The sequence below is a fragment of the Theobroma cacao genome, chromosome 10, assembly GCF_000208745.1.
Source record: "Theobroma cacao cultivar B97-61/B2 chromosome 10, Criollo_cocoa_genome_V2, whole genome shotgun sequence".
Classification (NCBI taxonomy): Eukaryota; Viridiplantae; Streptophyta; class Magnoliopsida; order Malvales; family Malvaceae; genus Theobroma; species Theobroma cacao.
Window position 1 is genome coordinate 17599865 of NC_030859.1, and position 11468 is coordinate 17611332.

General features: G+C 31.9%; 1 protein-coding gene across 1 annotated transcript; it reads left to right on the top strand.

The window, feature by feature from the left end:
* LOC18587054 (metacaspase-9) lies at nt 8766-10043 on the top strand. Its single transcript, XM_007010705.2, has 2 exons — nt 8766-9194; nt 9307-10043. Exons 1-2 carry the CDS (start codon nt 8840-8842, stop codon nt 9888-9890), a joined length of 939 nt encoding a protein of 312 aa, XP_007010767.2. The 5' UTR covers nt 8766-8839; the 3' UTR covers nt 9891-10043.

Below are 11468 nucleotides of genomic sequence, written 5' to 3' on the forward strand. Positions count from 1 at the left end.
AGTGATGAAAATGCTGATGCTACTTTCTTGTTACAGCTCGAGGTTAACTGAGCCCTATTGATATTGGTATATTTTGTTCACTGTGTGATTTATTTTAGGGTAATATGCAAAAATAAAATGCTTTGTCAGTCTGTCATAATCAGAAACTCACCAATCTTTCCTCTGTAAAAGGAATTCTCAATAAATCCTATGTGAATTTGTGAAACATTTCTTCTTAAGTATTGAGAGATTAAACAATTTTATCTATAATTAATGATGACATTTGAATTTTTGATTCAATTTTAAGTATAAATTCAACCATTACACTATTAAAAATGGTCAAAGTACCTAAATAGTCTCTATACATAGGCATTTTCTTCAATTTAGTTCTTCTACTCAAAATCGTAACAATTTAGTCTCTTAATTTTGAGAATTACTTCAATTTAGTCCCTACAACATTTTCTTTCCAAATTTACCTTTTATGGTGTTGACATCAGCGCTGACATGTACTAGATGCTGAAATGGCATGTGAGGTAAGATCGGGTTATTGCCACACTCTCTTCTTCACTCTAAAAGAATTTTAAATTTTTTTTATGCTATTGTTAAAGTTCAAACTATGGACCTCTAACAAATGCACCAAAGTCCTTATCACCACACTTAAACCATTGCTTTTGATTATTTGTTGCTTTTGTTTCTTTTTTTCTTTTCTTTTCTATTTTTCTTTCCTAGTTTTTTTCCTTTCTCTCTCTCTCTCTCTCCTCCCACCTTCACCCTTAAAATCGACAATCGACGCCTATTGGTAGTTGGTCGCCATTGATCATTGTTGGTCACCGATCGTTGACTGTCAATACCAGTGACTGACGGTTGGTCTTTAAGGGAAAAGGTGAGAGAAGAAAAAGAAAGGAGAAAAAAAAAGAAAAAGAGAGAAAAAAAGAAGAAAAGAAACAAAAGTAAGAAATAATTAGAAGCAAAGGTTTAGGCTTGGTGGTCAAGACTTTGTTGTGCTTGGTAAAGGTTTTTGGTTCAAATTTCAACAAGAACATATTCTTAGAAAATAAGAGAATGACGTGGCAATCTTCTTAACATGTCACGTGGCATCAATGCCACATCAGTATGTCCATCAATCTTCCTTACAACGTCATCAATGTTTACCACTTCAGCATTGACGTGGTAGTGCCATATCAGCATTGATGTGTTAGTGCCACGTTAACAACTCGATCCCATCTCACTTGCCATGTCAACATATGGTGTCACATCAACACCACGTCAATGTCAACATCAACACCATAAAAGGTAAATTTGAAAAGAAAATGTTAGAAGGACTAAATTAAAGTAATTTTCAAAATTAAGGAGCTAAATTGTTATGATTTTGAGTAAATGGACTAAATTGAAGAACACACCTAAGTATGGGGACTATTTAAGTACTATGATCATTTTGATGGAAATTCTTTATACTTCCTTTATATATGATGACATGGACCAAACACACCATTTTGGCATCACACAAAGAAGTGTGAAACTCATAGGATACACATAAAAAATGAATCAAACATTGCTGCAACAAAAACCATAATAATAACAACACAAGATTAATATCAAAACAACAGTAGTGAAAAATCATGCAAAGATAACACAAAATAACCAAAAAGACAATCCTCTCGAAAATAAACACAGACCAGCTCATTGCAACACAAGAGAGCAATTAAAACATAGACAATAGAATTCCAGCAGCAAAAAATCCAAACAATCACAAGACAAAGACAAAACAAAAGCAATTTAGCAATCAAGAGAAAAGAGAGGTTTCACAACAAGAGATAAGAAACTAGAAATCAATCATCACTTAATTGAAAGTTTGAAAAAGATCAACTAAATAGTGAATTCCCTCATTGGATAAACAATCATCAATCTAATTAGCTGATCTTGGATCGTGTACAATAGACCATTTTAGAATTTTATGTTTCATGTTGTTGATGTAGTTTAATTTACTTTTCATCCTCCATGTAGTAAAAGAGGAGTCATTACACCATTTCACTACATTAAAAGAATCTAATTCCACAATAAGCTCATGTGAATGTGCCTAGAGACAAGCAGTGAAAAGAAAAAAAGCTTCTTTGATGGCTATGGTCTCTATTAAGTTCAAATTAGCAACTTCCAATTGTTTAGAAAAAAGAATTATGACACTGCCATTGTTGTCTCTCAAAGCCCTTGCAATATTGGCCAACCCTAGGCATCCTTTAGTTGCTCTATCCACATTAAACTTCATAAATATTATGTTTGGTTTAACCCATTCCACTGTTGGCTTGTCTTTTTTCAAAGTCACTCTAACTTTTGCACAAGAGGCTCCCTCACCACATCCAGAACAGATGGATTTTCAAAAGACCATTTGGCCTTTGCCCACCATCCAATTCTAAGTTTAACCACATCGTACATTTATCGGATATCCCATAACATCCCTTTGAAAACTAGGTCATTTCTATGAAGCCAGATGTTCCATAGAATTGCAAATAAGGCCATGCGCCAAATTGGACTACTCCCACCACCAGAAATATTAGGATTCCAAGCAGTGAATAAAGCTTCTAAATTACCTGACAAAACCCAATTATACCCCTAATTGTTAATCTAAAGGTTTCATACTTGCCAAGAATCATAGCAACTGAGGAAGAGATGATATGCCATCTCTATCTCTTTATTACAATAAGGCATAAAGTAGCATTCTCATTGCTAATGCCTCTTTTAAAGAGCTCTATTTTAACCGCCACCTACCCATGGAGGACTTGTCAGCAAAAGACTTCTACTTTTGAAGGAACAATAAGCTCACCAATTAACCTCATGCTCGTTGCTCAATATCCACCTTGCAAACCACCAACAGTACACATGTGTACCTTGTGGAACGTGCCAACTTGTGAATAGTCTCCCTCAAGCAACTTTGTTGCATGCACAATGAACTTGCATGCCTTGTCTTTACAAGCAACCTCAAAACGGGGCGTGACATGACTTTTTAACTTTAATCTCGAAATGCTCTTTTAGTTCCAACATGTTCAAAGCTTATTTCAATTTGGCCTTGGATGGAAACATTTTTCCTTGATATAAGTCGTCATTGGTTGATTTGGACTCCATGGTGGCAATTGTTTGGAAGGATATCATATCTAACCCTGAAATAATTCATTGACGAGATATCCTTACATTTACCATTATTTGATCACTGTCATCGAGAGAACGAATCCCGTTGTCACCAACAATGGAGTTGTCATAAATAGGGTCATCACATTGAACATCTTCTAAGACAATAGTTGTGGCATGGTCATAGCACTGAACATCTTCTAACTCAATAGTTGTGGCATGTTTTATACTACCATCTGCATAATTGCAATTTGGAATGTCATTGTTGTCATCCTTGTCCTCCTTTGAACAATCATTATGCCTGCCAACGTAATTGTCTTCACAGTCATTGTCCATCTCATCATTCCAATTAGTAGTGTCATCCTCTTCACAGTCATCATCCATCTGACCAGATGTTTCATCATCACTCACGACCATTATGGTGTCGTTTGCGAATGGCAATGGACCCACTGCATTCTTAGGTGACGATTGCATTTGTTGGCAAGAACAAAGTATTTTGTTTAATGCACATTCTGATCGAAATTATCTGTGTGTGTACCAGGCTACTCAAACTCGTTTGCATATGTCAATGGTGATTGCCATTGCTATCCGTTAGGTATTGCATGGTGTGGTATGTCTGAAGCAGTATAATTTTGATTTAGGTTATTACTATGTTAAACACCTTGTTTGTGTGGCATAACATCTGCATTTTGTTCCTTAACTGTCACAAACACTACAACCGCCCCCTCATCTCATAGATTACTTGCTAAATCTTCATTGTCCTTAACAACTGCACATGAAACCTCTACGACATGACTGAGCAATGTATGTAGCTCGATTTCGTGATTCTGTGAGTTACCCCAACGACATCTTCAACCAGCTTCATTAGGTCCGAAAATAATAAATCACTCCCAACACTCCTCACTCGTGTCTCACCACCCTTATAAGTGTCATCAACTCAATGACCACCGCACAATTATAAGCTTCATATTTAGCATGCCGTTGAAATTTAACAGAAAATAAATGTCACAATCAATTAATTTATCAAAAAAAAAACATGTGTAATCATAAGCTTCAATCAATTTGTAACGTAATGCCTAACAAACCAGTCTGGCAATGCCTAACAAACTATTCATGCAATACCTAAAAATTAGTCCCACAATCACTATAACCAGTTACTCAATATCTAAAAATTAGTCCCACAATGCCTAAAAATCAATCTCGTAATTCCTACAACCTAGTCACGTAATACCTAAAAGCTAGTCTCGCAATGCCTAAACACTAATCTTGCAATGCCTACAAACTAGTCACACAATGCCTAAAACCCTTCTTTCTCCTATGCCTAGAAACTAGTGACTCAATGCTTAAAAACCAAAAACGTATGGTTAATAACTAATTGATTTACTTACTCGCAACAACCAGGTTTAAGTTGCCAAGGTCATACAAGTCTCTAATTTATAGACATGTTTAATCAATTTCAATCCATTGACTTTGAGATTCCATTCTATGAATATAACCTGAATTATAACCTGAATGAAGGTTCATTAAAGGTAGAGAGCAAGGTGTGTTGGAGTTTGAAAAGGACTCTAAAACTGTAACTACACATAATGTCCACGGAATTATGCAATAATGGTGACTGTTTTTTGAGCACAATATGTCTGAATGTAGACCGAAGGATAAATGTGCAAGTACATAGGTAGAGTGGGGGAATTAAATGTGCGAATGGAAAGGATTTGTTGCACCTGAGTTTTGCAGCTATTTTGATTTAAGACAGGTGGGTTCAGACAAGATATGTTTGGGTTCAAACAAAGTTGCATGATGTATTTAAGGACAGTCTGATGTATAGATATTCCCAAATCTAGGTATTTAGATTATGTGGGGTTTTAGTTATTTCATATTTATTTTATGTTTCTTGTAACCAATAAGTTCATAAGTTATTTTTGGCTTTTGGCTCTTGGCAATCAAAAAGCTTAATTTTTACAAAAAAAAAATATAAGTAGGACCTAATTATAACTTAACTTAAATAAATAAGATGTACCACAAAATTGAAATTAACTTTTCTAAGGTCTTAAAATATATGTTTAAGAATAAAGATAAATAGTTATCACAAAATTATTGTAAAATATAAAAATATAACATTTTTTTTATAAAAAAATTTAATTAATTTGTATCCCTAGCTTCAAAGAACTCTTACACAAAAAAAAATAAAAAATTTTACACAATTAAATAAAAATATTGATGTTAAAAAATAATATTTTTAAAAATATTAACATAAATGTTTGAAAACAAGGATAAAAATTCATAAGTTTTAAGGTTAAAAATTCATAATTTTTAAGGTAAAATGGTAAAAAGTATCATAATTAACTTAAAATAATTTATAATGATTATAAACATTAAAACTAACATTGTTAAAAATGTTAGTGTAAATGTGTGAGAATATGGATAAAAATACATAATATTTAATACAAAAAGAATAAGAAATGTCTATTCAATTTAAGATAATTTATGATAATTATAAACATTTAAAATTAATATTTTGAAAAATGTTGATGTAAACGTGTGAAAATAAAGATAAAAACATGTAACATCTAACTATATAAAATGAATATAAATTAGCATCATCAACTTAAGATAAATTATAAGCATTAAAAATAACCTTTTTGTTCTAAAAAAATAACCTTTTTGAATAAAGATAACAAAACGTAATAGCTACTATAAAATGAAAAAAAACTGTTGTAATCAACTTCAAATAAGCTATGATAATTATAAATGTAACGGAAGATAAGAATAAATATAACTTGATAATAGTTTATCATAAATAACTAAGATATCAATCTAAATTTCAAACTAGCCTTCATAAAATCGTAACTTAAAAGTTGATAACATAAACAAAATAAACTGAACAGTTCTCGTAAATGAATAAAACTTAATCTAAAATTTAAATTAAAAGAATCTAACATACATAAGTAATATAAATTGTAAAAATATATAATATGTGGCATAAAGTAGGTAAGGAGTGTCCTAATTATATACAAACTAGAATGCTTCCTGCGCGTTGAGTTAGGAAATTGTTATTTTATGTGTATTGTTTGAAATATTATATGAAAGGTTATCATTATCTTAAATAGAAGTTTAATTATTTGTTTGATGTTATTAAAAGAATATAGTTTAACAAATTGTTAACTTTAATTATGTAGTTGATGTTATCATAACAGAAAAACTAACTAAATTATTAACATTAAAATATACATTGATGGTTAGAAAGAGTGTAATATTCAATGTGCATAAATGACATAGGATGCTATCAATAATGGAAAAAAAAAAAAGAAAAAAAGGTTAAGTATGCTATATTGGAAACAGTGAATATTTGAATAATAGGTAACTACTTGTGAGCATTGTATTGTATAAGAAAAAATTATTTACATGAATTTGAATAGCTTGAAGTCATAGCTTAGAAATATTTTTAGAAAGCCAAATCCATTTGCATCAGCAAAAAACAAATTGTCAAAACCAAAATGGCTAAAAATTTTGTTGAAATTAGAAAATAAAAGAAAAACCAAAACCAAATCACAAAATCAAATTAAACATCACAACAAAGAAGAAAAAAATAAACAGAAATAAAGAATTCACACAACATTCAAGAAAAAAAAACCTCCAAAACTCATTACAAGCGAAACTAAATTTCAAAGACAAAGACATCAACCTAGACAATAATTAAAAAGACAACAGAATCAGAGAACTAAGAGTCCAAAAAAAGCCCAAATCAAGCGAAACTCAGAGAGGAAGACAATGAAAGCAGTAACGGAAATCAAACATACAAAATATAAGAATCAAAACAAAAGAACAAACCAAACCAAATCTAAAACACCAAGTAAACAATCAAGCCAAAAAAATAATAAACCAAACCAAATACAAAAGTCAAGGACAGCACCAAATCGCAGAAGAAAAGAAAAAAAATTATAAATCAAAATACAAAAAAGTAAAGAAATCAAGAAGAAGAACACCTCAACGAATCAAATAACAAAGAAAATGAACAAAAAAGCACCAAAAGAAATAAAGAAAACAAAACCAAATAAAATAAAAAAAAGAAAAGAGCAGTGAAAAGAGAGGAGAAAACAATGAAAACAATAGAGAAAGCAAGAAATGGGAAAGGGCAGAAAAACCTAGAGGGAAAAGGAATAATCTAGAAACATAGTAATGAAAAAGATCAAAATAAGATGTAAACATATTAAAATCCCAAAACACCCACAAAATAAAGGAAAGATTGATAGTGAAAAGACAAAAGAAGACTAAAAAAATCCCACCATCACCAAATAAGCCACCAGTTGAAACCCAAAAAAAAAAAAAAAACCAGTAGAGGGCTTCATTGAATGACAAACCTCAATTTTAACTCACTTTTAATATATAGTACAGATTTTATGTCCAAGTCAATTGCGCCTGATGAAAAGACACAATATTTTGTTGATAAATTAATTTTGTACATAAACAAATAAATTTAATAGTATTTGAAGAAAATTCAACTTTTAAAATTCACACCAATATTAATTTCTTACATCATAACTAGAAGAACATAAATAATAATAATAAACATTTAATTTATTTTTTAAAACTTTTAAATGTGATATATTTACATGTGATAGGTAACTAAAAAGAAAATTGAAACTACTACTATTTACCTAATTTTGTTAAAATATTTATTAATTGCATTCAGCTTTATGGTTTTTTATTATGTTTGTTGAATTAAATCTTTATTACTTAAAATAATCTGTCATCCAAAGTGAAATAATTAATGATATTCTTAATTAATATGATTATTGTAGCATAATTTGATATGTAAACAAAGAAATACTAAGTAAAATAACAAAATATATTTGTTATAAATCAGTTAAGATATGACTTAATTATACTAAAAATTACATTTATTTGCAAAAATCAGTAAAATCAATATAAAATAATTAAGATAGACAATTTATCTTATTAGTTAAATGAACGAAACAAATAAAAATATATTTACTTTACTTTTCAATTTAACTTTTAACCTGTTTTACCATTTTCTTTGTTTTATTTTTAAATTTATTCTTTTTCTATTTCTCATAAAATATTTTATGACTTTATTTCAAGGTCAATATTTTTGTAATCTTACTTTAAATATACCAATTTGCTTCCACTAAGTGCATGCTTGATCATTCCCTCCTATTCTAATCTCTTTTTAATATTACTTATTCTATTTCTTTTCATTCTATGAGCCAAATTACTTAATAGATATTTCTGTCCTATTTTATTTTCACAAAATAATTATTCAATTTTTTCTCTGTTTCATTCCACAAACCAAATACGCATCCCTGACTTGGTATAGGAAATTATGAATGAAGAGAACTAGGAGCAAGGAACGAGGAAAGGCCCAAATTCATTCTGAAATTTGTAACATTGTTCTCCCTGGCTTTTCCCAACCTTAAAAGTGAACGTAAAGAATTAATTTCTTCAGGTGTGAAATATGTCTATATATATATATTAACAAAGGCAAAGATTGAAGCATATGTCAAATGTTAGCCATTCTGTCTTCAGCAAGATTGAAGCATTGAAGCAATCTTCCGATGCTTGGAAGGCAACTAATACGACAGAAAGGTTGCTTGAACTATTTTTCGAGCCAACTATGAAATTGCAGTTACTATAAATCCCAAGCTCAAGGCGAAGAAGAACAAATTCCTGTGAACTACAACCGGCAAACCAGTTCTTTACAAATCACAGAATCCCAGCATTAATGGACAAGGGTAAGAAGAGATTGGCTGTTCTGGTTGGATGCAACTACGCCAACACCCAGCACGAGTTGCATGGTTGCATAAATGATGTGGTAGCAATGAGAGAGGTGCTTGTTGAAAGATTTGGGTTCGATCCTAGCCATATTGAGCTCCTGACTGATGCACCGGGGTCCTTGGTTATGCCTACAGGTGCAAACATTAAGGCTTCACTTAATGAGATGATGAACAAGGCTGAGGCAGGGGATGTCCTGTTTTTCCACTATAGTGGACATGGAACGAGAATTCCATCCTTGAAACCTGGCCATCATTTCAGGCAGGATGAAGCAATCGTGCCTTGTGATTTCAATCTCATTACGGGTAATTAAACCTTTGCCTTTGTGTTTTATGTAGAAAAGAGATCCGTTTATCATCTATTTATAAAACTTAAGAACTATAACACTGATATGACTTGATAAACACCGTCCTGCAGATGTGGACTTCAGGCAATTAGTTAACAGACTACCAAGAGGAGCAACCTTCACAATCCTTTCAGATTCCTGCCACAGCGGTGGTCTCATTGACAAAGAGAAAGAACAAATTGGACCCTCTATTGTAAAGAACACAACGTCAGTTTCCTACACGGTTAAAACAATTCCTTTTCAATCCGTACTTCGGCACCTATCATCACTAACAAGCATCAACACATCAGATATCGGCACTCATTTGTTAGAATTCTTTGGGGCTGACGCCAGTCTCAAGTTTCGTTTACCCAAGCTTGAATCAGATTTGTTGGAGTCATTGAAGACGGACGAAGGGATTCTGTTGAGTGGGTGCCAAGCAGATGAAACATCAGCTGACATGAACGCAATTGAGGGTGGAGGGAAGGCGTATGGGGTGTTTAGCAATGCAGTGCATATGGCACTGAATGAGAACTCGGGTGCATTAAGCAATCGGAAAGTTGTGATGATGGCCAGGAGGGTTTTAGAGGCACAGGGATTTGCGCAGCACCCTTGCCTTTATTGCAGTGATGGGAATGCTGATGCTACTTTCTTGTTGCAGCCCGAGGCCAACTAAGTCCTATTGATATTGGTTATTCTGTTTGCTGTGTGATTCATTTTGGCGTAATATGCAAAAATAAAATATTCTGTCAGTCTGTCGGATTCAGAAACTCACCAACCTTTCCCCTGTAAGAGGAATTCTCAATCAATCTTATGTGAATTTGTGAAACATTTCTTCTTTAAGTATTGAGAAGATTAATCAATTTTATCTATAATTAATGATGGCATTTGAATATTTGATTCAATTTTAAGTATATATATATTCAACCATTATACTATTAAAAACAGTCAAAGTACCCAAATAATTTTTGTAATTAGGCATTTTTTTCAATTTAGTTTCTCTACTCAAAATCATAATAATTTGGTCCCTTGATTTTGAAAATTGTTTCAATTTAGTCCCTCTAACATTTTTATTCCAAATTTACCCTTTATGATGTTGACATTAAGGCTAACGTTTCTTCAATTTAATCCCTCTACTCAAAATCGTAATAATTTAATCTATTGATTTTGAAAATTACTTCAATTTAGTTCCTCTAACATTTTTTTTTCAAATTTACCCTTTATGATTCTAAGGTAGCATGTGAGGAGGTATTGAGTTGATGCCACATTACTTTCTTCTTTTCTCTAAAAGAATTTTAAATTTTTTTTACGCATTTGCTAAAGTTCGAACTAATCACCTTTAACAAACACACTAAAGTCTTTACCACCACACCTAAACCGTTTCTTTTGATTATTTGTTGCTTTTGTTTCTTTTTTCTTTTCTTTTTGATTTTTCTTTCTTATTTGTTTCTTCTCTCTCTTTCCTCCCACCTTCTCCCTTAAAGACCAACGACTGTCACCCATCGACAGTCTATCGTTGGTTGTCAATCGAAGGTAGCCTACAATCAATTTTCGTTCATCAATCATCGTTCATCAATTGTTGGTCATCAATCATCAACTGTTGATATTGGTGACAGGCGACCAATCTTTAAGGGAAAAGGTGAGAGAAGAGAGAGAAAAGTAAAAAAAAAAGAAAAAAAAAGGAAAAGAAACGAAAGTAAGAAATAATTAAAAGCAAGGGTTTAGGCTAGAAAAAAGTGACGTGGTAGCCTTTCTAACATGTCACGTGGTATCAATGCCACATCAGCAAGTCCATCAATCTTCCTTGCCACGTCATCAATGTTTTCCATGTTAGTGCTCACATGGCAATACCACGTCAACAACCCAATCCTACCTCACATGCCATGTCAGCATCTGGTGTCTCATCAAGACCATGTCAAAGATGACATCAACACCACAAAGGGTAAGTTTGGAAAGAAATGTTGAAAAGATTAAATTGAAACAATTTTCAAAATTAAAGAATTAAATTGGTTGCAATTTTGAGTAAAGTGACTAAACTGAAGAAAACACCTAAATACATGGACTATGTGAATACTTTTAACCATTAAAAACAACAGAGTGTAATAATTCCTTTGATGGAATTTCTTTATACTTCTTTTATATATGATGACATGGACAAAACATGCCATTTTGCATCACACAAAGAAGTGTGAAACCCATAATATACACACAAAAAATGACTCAAACATTGCTGCAACATAAATCAAAACAACAG